The 19,485-nt window shown below is 42.3% G+C and overlaps 1 protein-coding gene across 2 annotated transcripts in view; it reads left to right on the top strand.

The window, feature by feature from the left end:
• The window catches only part of LOC101164098 (zeta-sarcoglycan), a 56,962-nt gene that overhangs the window by 3,961 nt on the left and 33,516 nt on the right, over positions 1-19,485 (top strand). For both annotated transcript variants that reach the window (XM_004079660.4, XM_023966167.1), the window contains exons 2-3: positions 13,671-13,865; positions 17,991-18,092. In XM_004079660.4, the coding sequence (XP_004079708.1) occupies positions 13,671-13,865; positions 17,991-18,092 (297 nt within the window). The remainder of the gene's footprint in view (positions 1-13,670; positions 13,866-17,990; positions 18,093-19,485) is intronic.

The following is a 19,485-nucleotide window of genomic DNA, read 5'->3' as shown; positions in this document are numbered from 1 at the left end:
CCCAGGCTAACATACACGCCCACTTTCTCTGTGGAGTTAGTGGCGAATGGCAAAACATGCACATCCATCTTTGCAAAAGTTTGACTGTTGTTTATTTCTGTGGGCGAAACGCAGACACGCTGCCGTTTATTCCCAATGAGCTCGTCGTGGTCATGTCTCGTCTGGTGGTCCGTCTTGATTTTGAACTCCTTGAAAACAGCCACAGCCTCTTGGCATATTAAGCAGACAGATGCTTTATGTGACTGTGTGTAATTTCCTCAAGAGAAACACGAAAATTTCGAAAGAATTTGCATTTATCAAATAAAACTTTTTTGCGCTGGGAAGAGGTGGTTTTGGAGGAGTATCAAAATGACATATTTCGCAAAACTGCAATGAAAGACTTTTTAAATATGTAATGAGTCAGATAGCGATGGCAATGCGCTTCTTGATAGGAACTGGCTGAGGTCCCCCGGCGTCACACAGCTCATCAAAAGTTGAGCGTGTCATGCAGAATTGTTGAATCCACATCTCTGTAAAATCACCAACCACAATTTCCCAAAATGGCTTCATCAGTAGCCGCTCCCACGTGTAAGGAGCGGAGTCTCCTTTGATAGAGGATGATGAGCGCTAGTGCCGTGGCAGAAATTTGTATCGTATTGTTCTGTACTGTATTGTTCACATCCGTCACCGTGTTTTTGAATGACTTATCACGTGAGTTGCTTTGTGTTTATTCGCATAATTATGATTGAGTGGAAGATGTGTAAGAAATTGTGTTATTTTCAACATTTTTTTAATTTTTATAAAGTTTTGCACGTATGTGTTATGGAAACACAGCAATTGTCAACTTTATAGTTATATATATTATATATATTTAGGGATGAGCTAGAAAGTGTCATCGAAGGGTCACATAACAGTGTTGCTACAGGAGCCAACAGTGTAACCATTGTGCTATCCTAGGCACTGTAACATTGGGAGTTGGGTCATCTAGACCCACTAGACAGTGCTCTGAACCTTTTTTCTTCAATGATTTGTGATCTTCACTGGTGTCCATGGATTACATGAAATCTTTCCACCTTTATCCACCTTTGTCATGGTAGGGAGAACACGTCAATGTAACGATCGGGTCATCTGGACCCAACAAAATAGCACAAGAGTTAAAACATAATTTAGCCTACCACAAGCAAGAAGTCCTGCACAGGTTTTAGAAAATGCTCGGAGCCGCATATTATTGATTTTAGGAAATCAAATCGGAAACAGCCTATTGTACATGTCTTTATTACGGTCTTTCCGGTTTAGACTTTTCCTACAGTTTTCAACACTTGTGGATCAGTGTTAGGGTTGGGGTAAGTTGAAAATGTTTTCGCTTTTGGCCGATGATGTCAGGCGCCATGTGGTTTGAAGCCATGTCCCTTTCAATCGTTGCCATGTTTTTATCAATAAAAACATGGCAACATTGCCCATAAGTACAGAATTAGCTCTAAGGAAAATTTACAAGTTAAAGCTTAACTGGGTTGAAGCGCTTTACAAGTGTATCAAGATAAAATATATATATATATATATATATATATATATATATATATATATATATATATATATATATATATATATATGTATATATATATATATATATATATATATATATATATATATATATATATATATATATATATATATATATATCCAGGGGTTTACTGGTGTTGGGAACAGTGGGTTGCCATAGAAATCCCAAGTGCTGAAGTTTCCCTTAGCAACAGTGGATTGAAAATAGACTGAATTTGACCAACAGGGCCACAAGCAAAAATATGACTTTTTCATAAACTTGTCTTTTTCTGGTAACTTACATTTTTACGAGGGCTTTTCAGATTCCAGCTTAGTGCAGATACAGCGTTCAGAAAGCAGGTTTTCGTTGAACTCGGTGTTTGATTGTGGCTCAGTGCTGTGGAAAGTTGTGTTTGTGCAAAAACAACTGGAGTGCTCACAGCCACCTCTGTCTGCCTCTGCTGATGCTGCTGTCCCTCAACATGAGCAAATTGGAATCACTGACATTTGTGGACCAGTGATGTGGATCATTTGTATTTGCTGCCAACTCCTGTCATCTGTTTGTGTGACATCTCCCACCGGCGCCAACTGCATCCTAAAGCCGGGGAAAGCGTCACTTCTGAAGGAGCGCATATCATTCATGACCTGGATTTGGTAAATACGTTGATTAATGTCCCGTCAAAGTGCCTTTTCGGATGAAGTAATGTCATAAAAAACAGATTAATTAAAATCGTTTCTTTGACTTTGCTGATTTTTTGTTGCGTTTCACAGTTTGATTTGCTCCCCTTAGCAGAAAGACCCAGTGCTTTTGTCAAGTGTTTATACTTTTTTGTGTACTTTTCCCACACTTGAAAAGGGCTGAGTGTCCAACGTTGAAGATCGATTTACTCAGACTGCCACTTGAGACCAATTTCCAAACTTTAATTAATTTCCATTTGATCCGACAGCAATCAATAGGTAAAAACCTTAAACACACACAATAACAGTAATAAATATTACAAAAATTCAACATACACATTAACAACAAACATTTATGCAATTTAAAGTGCCTCAGTTAATTAGCAACATTACTCATTTACTTTAATAACATTCTTATTTAAGTTCATGTATTAATTCCAAATTTATTCAAGAATTGCTTTAAAATCTCATTATTTAGCAAAAATTCACATTCATAAAGAAGTTCCCAGTGTAAATTTACAAAAGTTACAAAACACACCGACGAAATAAACATATAATCCTTAATGCAGAAAATTCCCACTGGTACCTGAAGTACACACAAACATTTGCGGAGCGCACACTCCGGTCCCACAACACACCAAACAAACAAGGAAACAAGTGATCGCGCAAGCTTAGCGCTTGGATAAAGTCTTTTCTTACCGGCTGCCTCTTCAACAAATTAATATGGACCACTCAATTGCACACAGGTACGAAACAAGCTTTATGCACGGACTGACAAGGCTTGTGTCTCGCCGATGCTTTTCCTGAATGAAGTGCGTGCGTCGCCATTAAATAAATGACGCAGCACGCTCAGCTGTTCAATCCATATCACGTGATCAGTCAGATGCTTTGCGCAACACCTCCCACTCGAGCTTTATGCGCATGCGCCATAAAGGTTGCATAAGTCAAAGTTCATGTCAGAGAGTCTGTTCTTCGGCTGGAAGAAGGACTACAAGGCGGCGAACATCCCGATGAAGCACCACACCATTAAACGTCTTGCTCTCCCTTAGAGACTGAATACTTGGGGTAGCAGACTTTTGCGTTGAATGTGGCACGCTGGATCCTGGAGCGACGAGAACATCAACGTCCCTCACGATGCCCTTGTGATCTGGTACTGCAGCCACGACTCTTCCAAGACGAAACTGACCTCGCAGAGTGTTCTGATCACACAACCACACGACATCTCCAACAGCAACATTCCGCTGTAGCGTGTGCCACTTGCTTCTGATGAACAGATTCGGTCCAGCAAGTTGAGACCATGCTCTCCAGAAGTTGTTAACTTGCATCTCGATTTCCTGTAGACGCTTGAAAGAATAATTTTCAAAACTGAAGGTCTTGACATCTCCACTATGATACGCTCGCCCCATAAGCAGTATATTTGGTGACACATAGTGGATGCAATCTTCTTGACTTTGAGCCCTTGCGTCGATTGGTCGCTCGTTTGCTAAATTAGCAGCAAGTTGTAGTACAGTCAGAAATTCGCTGAAGGTTAGATTGAGTGTTTTATTTAGACTTTGAAGAGCTCTCTTTACGATTCGAACTGCAGCCTCAGCAGCTCCATTTCGATGTGGGGAATCAGCAGGAAGCACTTTCCAAGTCCAGGTTGTTCCATTCCTGATGGCATATTCCTCCAGATCAGTTTTGTTCTGTGCCTGCAGGAACTTGTATAAATCTTCAAGTATGGGTTTTGCCCCAATAAAGTTGGTCCCAGGATCTGACCAAACCTTCTGGGGGTGTCCTCTCAGAGCGGTGAACCGTTGATAAGCCATTAGAAAGCTCTCTGTAGACATACTGTTAACAAGTTCAACATGCAATGCTCTGCTTGCCATACAGCTGAATACAACTCCCCAGACTTTCATGGTCACTCTTCTCTTCACATCATCTTTCACCAAGTAAGGACCGAACATATCCACTGCAATGAACTGGAAGGGCGCAGCAGGCTTCGTTCTTTCGACTGGCAAGTCACCCATTACTTGTTGACACACCTTTGCTTTTGCCTTGCGACAAGTAATACACTGGTTAACAGTCTTTTGTGCCAGTCTTCTCCCCTGTATAACCCAAGCTTTCTTCCTCATCCTTAGCAATGTTCCAGCAACGCCTTCATGACCTTCATCATGACTTTGTCTTGCCAACAAAACACCAAGCCAGCAGTTGGGAGGGATTAGTGGTACCCCAATTTGATTGTTCTTGAAGTGCTGAATTCTGCCTCCACACAACAACAGTCCGCTTGCTTCATCCTTGTACACAACAAGTCTCTCAATTGCAGTATTTGGAAAGACAAAGCCTCTTTGAGCTTCTGCACAGAGATCTCTAAATGCGTCTTCTCGTTCGTGCAGTGTGGGTACCCCAGAGGACTTGACTGCCTCCCACTTTGGTCTTTCAACATCTTTGACTTGAATGGCTTTAAGGAACCTTTTAGCAGCTCTCCAAATGATGGTGATGGTTCGAAGCAACTTCTGCAGGTTACTGAAACGCTTGATATCAACCATCTGATTGATAACAGTACCAGCAGGTGGTCTGTGCATCTCTTGGTCCTCAGTGGACTGGGATTTTGCACTGGCTCTAGTTGTTACCGCTACAAATACTTTCTTTTGAAGCTTCATGATGTTTTCTCGTGCGGTATCAGCAAGTTCTCTCGCAGACTTGACTGGCCAACTGCTTTCTGGCAGATAAAGAAACTTGGGGCCACTTTGCCACTCAGAGCCTTGACTTAATTCATCTGGTCTGGCTCCTCTTGAGATTATATCAGCAATGTTTACTGATCCAGGGATCCACAACCAGTCCTGAATATTCGTACTGCTTTGGATTTCTCCAATTCTGTTGGCAAAAAATGTCTGGTATCCATAGCTCTCTCGCTGAACAGCGCCTAGTACGGTTTGGCTATCTATCAGATGGAACCACTTCTTCACTTGAATTGTGCAATTCTTCTCAAAATACTTTTTGAGCCTTGCAGCATAGACTGCACCACAGACTTCAGCCTTGACAGCATCTCCCTTATGGTCCAATGGTGTTAATTTAGCTTTTGACTCAACCATCCGAATGACTGTATCCTGCTGACAACTCCACCTCAGGTACAGCACTGCTCCATAGGAGTGCTCACTACCATCAGAGAATGTGATGCCATAAGGTGGATTTGTTGCGTTTGGTGGCGTCAGTGCTCTGGGAAACCTTAATTTGTTGACCTCAGCATAGTCTTCCAGCAGGCATATGGCATCTTCCCTCAGATTGTCAGACAATGCAGTGTCCCACGTACTCTCCACTCGACTGCATTTGCCTTTTACTTCCTGAAATGCTCTCCTGACGAGGATTGCACCTTTTTGCTTAACAGGTGTAACAAAGCCCAGAGGATCATAGAGTCCGGAGACTTGACTTAAAAGTTCTCTTCGAGTGAGTGGGTTTGGTGCCTGTTGCCTCACTTCCTCTTTTGATAGATCTTTTCCCAACCTCATCTTTTTCCGTCTTTTCGAAAAGTTTACAGACACCATGAGGTGGAATTCATCAGGGACTGGAGTATATCCCATGCCGAGTGCCTTATTGTCCTCCTCTGACAGTTGGTTTGGGAGTACAAGGACTGTGGAATCCACTTCTTTCCTATGGTCTTCGGGATGCTCCCTCCCACTTTGACCTGAGCAGATCCAAGGTTTGAGTTTGAACCCACCTGCTCTCAGAATCTTCTCCACATTAGTCATTATTTGTTGAAGCTGAGCCCAGTCGTTATGCGAGGTGAGTATGTCATCAACGTATGTGTCCTCTTCAAGCACTCTACGTTCAGCCTTGAGATGAGAAAACTCTGGTAGACTCGCTGTCTCTCTCATAGCGACTTGAGCGATACAGCCGGCAGGTTTATCACCAATATTCACTCTTGTGATGGCGTATTGGCTGATTTCATCTTCCTCTGTGTCTCTCCACAAAAAGCGATGGAGGTGCATTTCTTTGTCTTCAAGCCACACAGAGTTATACATTTTCTTTATGTCCCCGAGCGCAGCATAGACTCCTTCCCGGAACCGTATGAGGACAGCTCGAATGTTGTTCAGGACGTCAGGACCTTTAAGAAGGATGTTGTTTAAACTCTGGCCTTTAAACACCTGGCTGCTGTTCCAGACGAGACGCACAGGGGTTGTGACTGAATGGGGATTAGGAGCGACTAGATGGCTGATGTACCATACAGGTCCATTCCAACTACTCAACATTTCTTCTGACAATTCAACAGCAGCTTTCCTATTGACCATTTCATGAACTTGGTTCTTATAGGCTTCTTTCCACTTCGGTTCTTTAGCAAGTTGCCGCTCTGTCCTCAAGAAGGTCGCTTCCACTGCTTGCTTATTATTTGGCAAAACTGCAGGGTCAGATGTCCATGGATATTTTGCATGCCAGTGAGGTTCGTTGCAGTGATGATCTCCAGTGACGTATGTGAGACCACTTTTGATTTGCTCAAGCTCTCTCTCTTCAGAAAGACTCATTTCTTTGCCCCCGGGTTGACATTTCCCACATCGACAGCCTCCACATTTTGGATCACACGCAGCGCCGATGCTATCCCATTTCCACCACTTCAGGAAATCACAGCTGGTACTTGTGGTGGTTGCCAGCGTTGCTTCGGCATCCAAACTTTTGTGAATGACTTCTTTGTATTTTCTAGCAGCTGATCGCATAGAGCGGGCAAAATGAGTTTTTGACAGGTGAGTGGTTACATCAACTCTTTCAGAGAGATCTGGATGAGAGCCTGCCACAGTTTTCCCCAGGGGACCGTCCCATAGCACAAGATCTCCAACTGAGCGGATCTTTTGAGGCACAAGCCTGCCCTCCTTGTGACTGATGAGAAGCTTTATTTTGGTGGGTCTTCTCAGTTCCTTAAGGCAGATATCTGGGAAGATTTTCTGCAGTTTACTGGGTGAGACATGGTGGTGAATCTCAGCAATACTGTCCAGACCATAACAGATCAGCTGATGAGATCTCAATGTACCTTTTGGGGTGCCAACCCGAATCTTCAAAAGGTAACGCTTCGTCTCTACAGTCACCTGCATGCCACCAACTCCATGGACGAAAAGTGTGACATCCTCGCTTTGCAAGTTCAGCTCATCAGCTGCCTCATGGGTTATATAGTTGGTATCTGATGCCAGATCTATTAGCGTTCCTAGCCGCTGTCCCGCATTGGCAGTGACCTCAAGGATCATCATGATGACAGGAAACTCTTGTAAGCGAGCTCCTTCCAGCAACTGCCTGCTTACAGCTGAGTTGAGTGTCTTTGCTGCCGTGTTGCAAAACACATTTCGGCATTGCTGTGCCAGTTCTGGGGTTAGTCTTGTTAAGAACTCTTCCTGGTCTTCCGTACACTTTTTATCAACTTGAGATGAAGCGTTTGGCTTTGATTTCCCCTTGAACGGGCCTTTATTTACAGGACTTGGACACAAGAGATAATGATGTCTCATCCGTCCTCTGCAGCACTCATTCTTACAGAGAAAAGTTGCTTTGCATTCACCTTCTTCGTGAACTTCAAGACAGTCTTTGCAACTTCCAGTTTTTTGAACCGCTTCTTTCTTTTCCTCCAAGCTGAGAACTCTGAATTTCTTGCATCTGTACAATCTCCGCTTATGCCCACTCTCTCCACAAACAGCGCAAGCTCCTTGTGGGCTTGTAGTTTTGGTGGCTTTAGTTCTGGCATGCTTTAGCTGTACTTTTACATCTTTCCTTTGAGGTTCTTCATCTCTCAACTGTTCCAACTCTTCATAGATTCCCTCCTGACTCTTCAAAAATGAAAGCAGCATGTCAAATCGGTCTTTTGAGGGTTCCACGCCTCTCTTTTCGGCCACAAACATGAGCCACTCCTTCTTTAACATCTCAGGTAGCTTGCTTTCGAGGGACTTGGTCATCAATGGATTTTTAAGTGCACCTATATCACCCAGCTCAATTAGATCATGTAAAGCTTTTTCAACCACTCTAATGAGGTCCACAATCTTTTTTGGTTGATGACCTTTAATTGAAGGCAATGCTTGGAGTTCTTCAACAATTTCCAAAGCTATAGCAGTTTTATTTCCAAATCGGTTCTCCAGTGTTCTGAAAATCTCTTCTGAAGATCCGCAGGTTGACAAACGAAGATCCTTTGCAATTTTTTCTTCTAAGCTATCTAGTAGCTGAAATTTGCGAACCTCCTTTGAACCAGTAGGCTCTCCCTGTGCTTGGAGTGCTTCCCAGTCCTTTTTCCAACTGTGAAAGTGTCTTTTACAGCCATCAAACCTTGGAAGGGCAGTTGGTTTCAACTTTATTGCTGGTACTTGATGGCAGGAAGTTACCGTTCGGATCACTTCTTGTTCAGCTTTAGATTGAATTAAACCAGCCTTTCGTGCGGCTAGTTTAGCTGAGCCAATTTCTAATTCCTTTGTTCGGTGCTGAAGGTCTGTCTTCTCCTGCTCCGGTGCCCACTGATTCCACTGATTGTAGGCCTCTTTGGCTGCTTTAACTCTCATTTCTACTTGGCTTAGCATGAAGTTGTAAGCTTCCAAGCTTATATCAGGAGCTGCAGCAGAAGTTGTATTGCATTCACCCTCAGCCAATTCAAGGTTCAGTGACAGCTCAGGATGCCCAAAAGTGGTCCAAATTACATTCCGAATAACATTTTGCACTTCCTCCAGCTTCTCTTCACACTCCTCTGCTGTATTTTTGATGTCCTCGCGTTGTTCCTCTCTCATTGTCCCTCCATCTTTGTCCCAGGTTTCAGCCAGTGCTAATTCAAGATCGTCATTTGCATCAATTACTTTGTCTGCCTCTGCTGAAATTTTCCCAAAGGCATCTTTCAATTCATCAATTGACATATTTTTGCATGCCCTCATAATCTTGTTAGCTAGTCGAGAAAATGTCCTCTTGGCAATTGTTCTGTTGGACTTGAGGTGTTGCAGGGCTTTGGCTTCCGTCATTTTGGAGCTGGAGCGCAGGCTTTGGAGCTGGAGCACAGGCTTTGGAGCTGGAGCACAGGCTTTGGAGCTGGAGCACAGGCTTTGGAGCTGGAGCACAGGCTTTGGAGCTGGAGCACAGGCTTTGAAGCTGGAGCACAGGCTTTGGAGCTGGAGCGCAGGCTTTGGAGCTGGAGCGCAGGCTTTGGAGCTGGAGCGCAGGCTTTGGAGCTGGAGCGCAGGCTTTGGAGCTGGAGCGCAGGCTTTGGAGCTGGAGCGCAGGCTTTGGAGCTGGAGCGCAGGCTTTGGAGCTGGAGCGCAGGCTTTGGAGCTGGAGCGCAGGCTTTGGAGCTGGAGCGCAGGCTTTGGAGCTGGAGCGCAGGCTTTGGAGCTGGAGCGCAGGCTTTGGAGCTGGAGCGCAGGCTTTGGAGCTGGAGCGCAGGCTTTGGAGCTGGAGCGCAGGCTTTGGAGCTGGAGCGCAGGCTTTGGAGCTGGAGCAGCTGGAGCGGACAGGCTTTGGAGCTGGAGCACAGGCTTTGGAGCTGGAGCACAGGCTTTGGAGCTGGAGCACAGGCTTTTTAGCTGGAGCACAGGCTTTTTAGCTGGAGGACAGGCTTTTTAGCTGGAGCTAGAGCTTTGGCTTTTTAACTGAAGCACAGGCCCTCGAGCTGGAGCTTTGGATCCTTTGCAGCCAATCTTAGCCGGTAGCAGTCTCTGTAGCTTTTTACTGCATCCGGTTTTTACTGTCAAGTGTTTATACTTTTTTGTGTACTTTTCCCACACTTGAAAAGGGCTGAGTGTCCAACGTTGAAGATCGATTTACTCAGACTGCCACTTGAGACCAATTTCCAAACTTTAATTAATTTCCATTTGATCCGACAGCAATCAATAGGTAAAAACCTTAAACACACACAATAACAGTAATAAATATTACAAAAATTCAACATACACATTAACAACAAACATTTATGCAATTTAAAGTGCCTCAGTTAATTAGCAACATTACTCATTTACTTTAATAACATTCTTATTTAAGTTCATGTATTAATTCCAAATTTATTCAAGAATTGCTTTAAAATCTCATTATTTAGCAAAAATTCACATTCATAAAGAAGTTCCCAGTGTAAATTTACAAAAGTTACAAAACACACCGACGAAATAAACATATAATCCTTAATGCAGAAAATTCCCACTGGTACCTGAAGTACACACAAACATTTGCGGAGCGCACACTCCGGTCCCACAACACACCAAACAAACAAGGAAACAAGTGATCGCGCAAGCTTAGCGCTTGGATAAAGTCTTTTCTTACCGGCTGCCTCTTCAACAAATTAATATGGACCACTCAATTGCACACAGGTACGAAACAAGCTTTATGCACGGACTGACAAGGCTTGTGTCTCGCCGATGCTTTTCCTGAATGAAGTGCGTGCGTCGCCATTAAATAAATGACGCAGCACGCTCAGCTGTTCAATCCATATCACGTGATCAGTCAGATGCTTTGCGCAACAGCTTTAAAGAAACGTTTTTTTTTCCATTATTCATTAATGCACAGGCGAGTGTGGGGGTGAGCACCGTTGCCTCACAGTAAAAAGGATTCTTGGTTGAATCCCTGTTGGAGCCTGTCTGTGCAGATGTTGCACCTCATTCCTACACCTGATTCTACAGCCTCCCCCACCCATGCAGCCCAAGAACATACATGTCGGGTTGAGTGGAGGGTCTAAATTGAGCTTGGCAGTGAGTGTGAGCATAGCAGGCAGTTTGTCTTTCTTTGTCAGGATTTCCCAGAGATGAACTGTCAGCTTGTCCAGGATGTATTCCCCACAGACTTTGGTTTGCTCCAGACCCAAGACCCTTAACGCGGTATAATGATTACATTCCTGTTCTTTGCCCTACTGGTTGTTCATGGCTTCATTCCATGCGATAATCCTGATTTTCCAAACTGATGGTGTTTCATCTGATGGATACCCGAAAATGCAAGGGTTCCCATTAATTCATGGACAGCTCTAAAGCTTTTTTTTGCCTTTTTTCTGGCGCCTGACTCACACCGCTCCACATCACACTCACTGAAAAAAAAACCCAACAAAAAATCGGCCTCTGTGTCTTTGGTTTTGTAATGACAAAAATTCATCACTTGCTCACCCTGGCAAGACATATTGATTTGTTGCAACAACACAACCCTGGCTGTTCTTCTGTGTGAGGACTCCTAAAACAGACATCGTGTGTTAACTCCTCTGACTTTATAGCTAAAAAAAAAGACTTCAAGAATGAGTTTTTCATAAATAGCTTTCTAAAGCAGTTCTGCATAGTCCGGGGAAGTCTTAAACACGCTTGGCTGGTCTTTCTTTCCTCTATTTCAGCTAATGAATGCCTGTCAAAAAATGTAATGTTAGGCATCTTTGGTAAAAAAAAAGATAAAAAGGCAGTTGTGTTTTTTTTCTTCTATGTTTATGAATTTGATGTATATAGCCCCTATAGTCAATTATGATTGGCCCAATAATAAACCAACAACAGCCCATATGGGTGTATAGGAAACTTGATGCAAATTAGCAGTATTTGTTTTTTTTTTAAACTTCTGGACAAGCTTGGTTCCTCCGAGCAGCTAAAAGGAGCTCTTTGGAGCTCAGCTAGCTTTGTGCCTTTTGATTGGCCATGGTCATGATCTGCTGGAGAACAGAAACGGCCTGGACGACTACACTTGATGGGGGTGGTAACCTATCTCTGTGATTTGAAGGTCTCAGCGGCCATAAGAACCCACTGGCTGATCTTGAATATTTGTCTGGCATAAAACCAAAGTTTGTCTCGATATTCTGTTTGAAGTTTGATCCTTCTTTGATTCACGTACAGTAGGAATAACGTTGGTTTGCTTCTCTCGATAGGGTTTTAATTTTTTGAATGTGGTGGACGCCAGTGACTCATTATCATCTACACCAACAATGGAGCTAAAGCTCCAATGTTGACGTTCTAATATTAATGTATTTCAATTTATTCTGATGCAGGGAAAAGCGGCCTTACGTCGAAATGCAACACTTTATGATAGTCAAGTATGGCAACACTTTAGTACCGTAAAGTGTTGCCGATATGCAACACAGAAAAGTGTTGCATATCGGCATCATGTCGCAAAAACGTTTTGGCAAAAAACTGCTTTTCTCAACTTCAGAATCTGTTGGAGATTAATTGTGTGAATGAAAGAATGAGACATCAATTTTTGCTCTTAACACAGTTTTATTTTTGTGAATGTGGTGGACATCTGTGATTCAATACTATTGTCATTTGCACCCTATAACACTGTCTTAAAAAGTTAAGCCCTTAAGTAGAGGTAAATGGATGAAAAATATAAAGTTGAGACAAGGAAGAGTTTCACAATTTAACACCAAAGCTTTAACTTCAGTGTTGATGTTCTTTGAACTAACGGAAGCCTTCGATCATTAACGCAGTTAATGTAATTCCAGCCGATTCTGTTGCAGAGAAAAGCAGCTTTGCATTAATATGCAACACTGGGTTGCATGTAGCCTAGCCATGGTGCAGCAGTAGGGCGGTCGACTGCTGATCAAAGGATTGGTCGGTTCCTGCCTTGCCTGCACATGTGTCGAAGTGTCCTTGGGCAGGACACTGAACCCCACATTGCCTCTGGTGGTTGTAGGTTGGCGCCGGTGGAGCCACCATCAGCGTGTGAATGTGTGTGTGTTAATGGGACTGTGACTGTAATGCACGTTTTGTCTTTGAGAAAGGTAGAAAAGTGGTGGTACTGTAGTAAAGTGTGGGACACGTTACACTTTACGATAGTAAAGTATGCAATCCTTTACACCGGTTAGTAAAGTGTTGGCACAACATTTTACCACGTATGTGTTGTGAATTGGTGCTGCTTATCTCGGCTTCGGAATCTGTTGGAACTGCATTCATTGCAGAAATGGTCAAAAATTATTTTTGCCTGTGACATCGCCGTCATTTAAGGGTTAAGTTCTGGGACGGCCAAATGTCATAAACCTAATGTCCTTGAAAAACAAACCCATTAAAAGTTAATAGATCCATAACTTACTTTTGCGAAGAGCATCGATTCAATCAGAAAGGGGAACGACCTTGTTTGCCTGACCAAAGTTTTAATTAATCACCTTGATTAACTCATTAGTATTCAAATTCAGATTTATGTTTTTCTTTGACCTGAAGAAGGGTTGCTCAGTCAAAAAATGTGTGCGTAATCAATTCTTTTTGTCGACAAGAAATGAAACACAACCCTTTTGTGTTTTATGACTAGACTTTGACTGATGACTGGTTTGCTAAAATCTGTTTAAGGCTTGAACATTGTCAATTTAATTTGTTCCGAAGCCTAAAATATCCCTATTTCGTTAGAAGTTTTCAGCACCACATCTGTCAATTATGCCTCACTTTTGCCTGCTATTCTTTGTTTAGTGGCACCCTTTTCAAAAGGACATCTGCGCCTCTGTGCAGGCTGTTTTAGTGGCCCTTGCAAGGTTATAACCACTTACAAGATGTGATTGCATCCTTGATGGCAAGCTAACGTAAAGGTTGCTCTGCGTGTTTGTTTTCCAGATTACCCAGGATCAGTACATTCTTGCGTCACACTCCTTGCACCTCCAGCGACCGGCTTGCGATGCGGTGTATCCAGTGGGGCTGTACGGCTGGAGGAAAAGATGCCTGTACTTCTTGCTGCTGCTTCTGCTGGTCACCATGATAGTTAACTTGGCCCTCACTGTCTGGATCCTAAAGGTCATGAATTTTTCAGTGGTGAGTTCAGCGAGTCGTCAAGCGTACATCAGGGGTTGCTGAGTTCAGCGGAGCGTTTGTTTGTCTTTTCTAAGGGTTTTTTCAAAGAGAGAGAAGATAATTTCAAATTGCAGTAAATGTCAGATCATGCATTTTTCTTTCTTGACATTAAATAAAAGCAATATATATATGGATGGTATCACAAAATGTGGAGCCCTCTGCTATGGTTAAAAAAAAGACTCTTGGATGTAAAAGAAAGGCAACATTGCATAGGTTGAGTCAATAATAGACTTTGCATGCCCCCCAAAAGAAAATCAATAAAGTGATTTACTAGACTTCACTTCGCAAGCCATGAACTCAACTTTAAAAAGTTAGTTTTAGTAGGAAAAGAAAAAGTGAAACTTTTTTACTAAAATAATTTAAAATAATTAGGGCTGTTCCTAATGCTCACTATGGTTGTTGACTATATTGTTCTTTATAGCGGAAGTTAAGACCGTGTCACATAGCCACGGTTTACATTTTGCATATTTTCCATGTAGGAAATTTTGGTCTTTCCTGATTCATGCCTGATATACGCAAGTGTGTCTTGCGTTTGTCATTTGTCAAAGTGTGCATATGTCCGTCGAGGGTTTCAGCCGACGGGTCTTTAAGGTGAGTTCAGCTTTGAGCTGTTCAAAATGTTTGGTTGGTTGAGAATTATGCAGTTTATGCGTACTGTATGTCGTTTATATGGATTATTATGTAAATCGTACTCAACTGTGAAAATTCGTGGCTTTCCACGACGGTTCCACGTATGTCCAACAGACTTTTCATGCATGCACCACTAATAACTTTTATATTGCTTATATGGCGCACATATCACGTTCAAATTGCGTAATTGATGCACTGATCACTAATGCTTTGCATATAAGCAAATGCGTCTCTCTTTTAGCCTCATTTTACATCAGCATTTGCTTGTATTGAATCAAAACTGTATTAACAAAAGAAGATGGCATCCGTTGTTCAACAGGTGTCCCTGTTCTTTGATAGAAGCCTCGAATCTTCAAATATTTTTGGACAAAAGAATCTGCAGCATCACTCAGCGACACACAAATGCTTTTTTCTTCCAAACCACAGCTGAGCAAACCAATAATGTGATCTTCTGTTACATTTTCAGGGACGATGCACAAATTGTGCCATTTTTGTCAACAATCTCTTGACAGCACCAATTCCCTCTATGGAGCTCAGCCATCTATTACTTTTCCCATCTGTCCTGTCTCCCCCATAAATCTGTGTCATGACCAAAGATCTTATCAGCGGGTGTTGGTGTTACTTCAGAAAATACACTTCACCGCTGAAAATCAGGAATTGAAAGCTGTGTTCCATAAAAAGTCCCTGATTGCAGATTGCTGACATCACAGTGGTACCAGGGAACAAATCCGTAACACCACAGTATACAAATAATAAGGACAATTTCAGGATCCTATAAGGGTAAACCCATTTATGCATCTTCCTTCCAGCTGTATTATTCAAACATTGATATAGTTCACGGAACTCTGGTTCATGAAGGTATTCTGCTGAAATGTGCAAGATACATTTGACAAAAAACAAACCGTTTCTGATAAAAAATAATTTAAGAACTTTGTTTCCAATTGGACTGGTCTGAGTTTTTCTCAGGCTGTGTGTTCGGAGTGGAACAGCTGGACCAAAACAGCCACCGTAGCCACTCATTATGGTAAGTAAAGGGAGTAGAAAGGAAACAACCATATTGATGAGACACAGAGACTCATTGAAATGTGGTCAGATGAATGCTGGCTCATTAAAACACCTTTTAACTTGATATCCATTGCTTCTCACAATTATCAGCGTCTTTTCTTAGCCATCATTACTTCAGTAAACACCTTGCAGCATGCCTCCGCCGTTCCAAAGTACCAGTAAAAAGGATTGTACCTGACCTTGACAAAGACATTAAAACTTGGTCACAGAAATACAAAGTTTGAGTAAGTGAACCATCCTGACAAGGAATGCAAAGCATAGGATTTCCATGATTCCTTTACTTGTTGCTTTGCCCCGCTCTTGTAATTTCTCGCCAATGACTGAAGAGATCTCTAGTCACGTGGTTTTGTTTCCAAGCTTTGGTTCTAATCAGAAAGGCCCAGCTGAACGGCGGTCTGAATACACCCTTAAATAAAATTGATTTAAGTACTCTATAAAGTCCTTTAACTGGGACTTAAATTGAAATACAAAATAAACAGGTGCCAGTTTGGTTATCCAGTAGAAATCAAAAAGGAAAATGGTCAGTTTGACCTCTCAAATGGTTTTCTTTTTACAGTTTCAGTTTCAGTTTAGGAGTTGCAAACACTTAAATTTTTACTAAAGCCCCAAGCTCCAAGTCTTACATATGGTTTCTTAGTAAGGAACAAGTGGGTTACCGTGACATTTCTTGTTTTCCCTTTACCTTTTCCAACTGTTCAAATTCAGGCCTCAGCACAGCAATAACAGCAACATCTGTCTGCTGACTTACAAAGCCCGCCATTTTACCCCACCCTCCATCTGCTCTCTTTTGATTTTTTGTTCCCTTTTCTGCTCTCAGTCCCAGTTCTCCCCGCCGCCACATCCATGTGTTTCTTTCAACACATCCCTCAGTGCCGATCTGACGTTCAGCCCTCAGACTTTGCTCACCTTATTGGGATTAGACACATTCCATCTGAATTGTATGTATATGTCACTCAATTATCACGGAAAAATTAACCAGCATTTTAATCCTTTTTACTTAAATACATTAATACTTCCACAGTAAGCTAAGATTGTTAAACAGCCGTCTTCCTTTTTTTACATTTGTTTCAACTACAGGTAAAGTTCATTTGGTCACATGAGATCCATTTTTCTAATGTTTTGCAGGTCAAGTTTATACAAGATCAAAGCAAAAGATCAAAGCAGAACTCTAAATCAAAAGCCGAATCTGAATTCTTTCCCTACAGTACCCCTACAGCTTCTCCTTATAGATATAGAAAATAGATAGATATAGAAAAAGTAGCGTCTTCATATCCGGACGTTACTACCGCTTGATCACGTCAGGAATAGTCACCAGTCAATAACGTTACTGCATAGCTGCCAGCACTTAAAAAATACACATGAAAAAACACAAACTCAATACTTTACATTTAAATGTTACCTGCTGTGCTTCACAGCCCACCAGTGTGACGAAATGCGTTTTTCCGATCACCCTACCGGCAGAGGGAGACCCAGCCCTAAGTTGCTACGGTTCCCCTTTGAAAAACCACTTACGGACACCGCTACAGCTTTAAATGCCCCTTTAATTGGATCAATAGCGTGTAGCCAGAGAGATTGGGAAACATTTTGGATTTGGCCTAAGCCTTAAGGTATTTTTCCAATTTACTGTACCAATGCAAAGAAAAGAAAGGCCACATCTACAATTTGTACCATAAACTGATGTTTCCTGAAGTTAATTTTAACTTATAGAAATAAACCAGCAGCTGAGCCATTCTATGGTTGGTCTATAAGAAGGAAAGCAGCAGAGTTACAAGAATATTTGTGAATAGTCCCCACAGATAGAGTTGGTTTTCTCAATTAGATAAATTAATCTATGGAATATAATGCCAATGTGGTTTAAACTGGTCTCTGATTTCAAAATGTTCACAACAAAAGTTAAAAACTGGTTGAAAGGTTGATTTTTTTGTTTTTGTTTTGAACTGGTGATGAGCTGCTGTTAAATGAACCAACAGGAATCCCATTAAAGCTTGCAGTTGACGGTAGTTCTTGAAATTACCAACAGCAGTTGTATTAATCATCATGATAATGTTCACACCAACTCATCTTAATCAGAATGACTATAAACCTGAAAACCATCTGTGTCATTTTCATGAATCATCTCTACTCCTCCACTCTCATGTTGGCCTGTTTCATCTCGAAGGCAGGCTGTTGGCAGCAGCTTCATATCTTTAGTTTGTCATCTCAGTGTTGTTGTCACTTCTTCCTGTCACTCAGCGCTAATGCATGTCCGCTTGTGAGCTGCAGCTTCTGACGTATTCTGAGCCAATAAAGTTTTGACTTTTTCACTGCTGTTGCGAAGCCAAAACCCTTTGTCTAAAATGAGAAAAGTTGATGCAGTCAACCAGATCCGCACTGATCATAATTCTATTCCAGGATGGAATGGGAAGCCTACGACTGAAACAAAATGGGATTCACCTGGAGGGAGTGAGCAAGTTTCAGCGACCTCTTTATGTAAATGACATCCAGTCCAGAAGGGTAAGTAGACTCTTTACTCACCGAACTATTGCTAAAATTATCCTAGAATAAAATGCTCACAGGTTCTGGAATTTAAAGCAATTCTTTTTTGGTGTTGGGACAATGTTCCATCTCGTCATCCATTATCTGCTGCTTATTCGGGTTGTGGGAGAAGGCAGCAATATAAGTAATTCTGCATTTTCACTGAACACTAAATTTGACAGAATCACATTTGCTGCTAGATGCTTGCCCAAAAGTGTCAAAACTGATGCTTCTGATGTGTGTGGGAGGGGCTACTGGTCACCCTATATTTTACAGGCTCATTTCTACTTTATAAAAGACATGGATGATGTTGAGAGAGTAGCTCAGGTTAATTTAATTTGAAGAACTCCACAAAGCTGTTTGCAAACACAAATCTGCAAGTCTGGGTTCGTGACTTGCCAAGTCGCTCCTAGCGTAATGAGTTTTACCATCTACTGCATCCGAGTCACAGTTTCAGTGAGCGACCTTGGGAGCATTTCGGTAAGACAACTCAGGCAGGCTTTACTTAGGCCACTCCCCTAGGGCGGGTCAGTTAATCAACTCACTTGTGCAGCATCCTATTTAAGTCCAGGTGTGTAAGTTGTTCATCCTTCTTTACTGCAGCACTGCGTTATCTTCAACACACGGTCTGGTTTCCGCTGTGTGGGCTTTCATTCGGTGCTGGCTTTGTTGTGGTGGCTCTTTGTTTGGTTTCTTTTCTGTTGAAGCTTTGCACATTTACTAGTTTAAACTGCATTTGGATTGGTCAGTTATGGACTTGTCTCTTCTGTGAGTGTAACGAAGTGGTATTTGTTGCTGGTGTGTGTCAACTTGTGTCCACTCAATTTTACCTGTTTTTCTGCTCCCCTGCTTCCTCACCAGGGCATGTTTGGACAAATGTTTGTTAAGATGCTTGGCAGCCATTTTGAATGTTCAGCTGAAACCATTTTGAAAGGGGTGTTCAGCTGTTAACCCCGCATCCCTTCGGTAATGGTTTGATCCAATTGGGGCAAGGCTATATAAGCAGTGGTGTTTGCTCAGTAGGGGGAGTTGTTTTTGAGGACACATTGGACTGTGAAAAATACACAAGTAGATAAATAAATAAATTAAACAACCCTGTTGGCTTCACACAACCAAGACCCTGACTGGTCACTGTAGCACGGCCGCTTCTGCTCTTCCTTCACAGTGTGATTAAAAACGTAAATCAGTAGAGTAGTTGAGTCAGCCCTAAGGTGGCCTCTCACACGTTTTTTTTTTGGGTTTGGCGCCATTGTTTGTGACCTGTCGGCGCCTCGGTTCCTCCATTTTTGTGGGGGGGGGGGGGTCATCAGCATCTTATTCCTCGTGATCCATCCAGTTTTTTGTTTTGCTTTTTGGCTGACCTTGCTATCTT

The sequence above is a fragment of the Oryzias latipes genome, chromosome 18 (assembly GCF_002234675.1).
Source record: "Oryzias latipes chromosome 18, ASM223467v1".
Classification (NCBI taxonomy): domain Eukaryota; kingdom Metazoa; phylum Chordata; class Actinopteri; order Beloniformes; family Adrianichthyidae; genus Oryzias; species Oryzias latipes.
The sequence above is the reverse complement of the archived record's forward strand: the minus strand, read 5'-3'. Positions and strand labels throughout refer to the sequence as shown.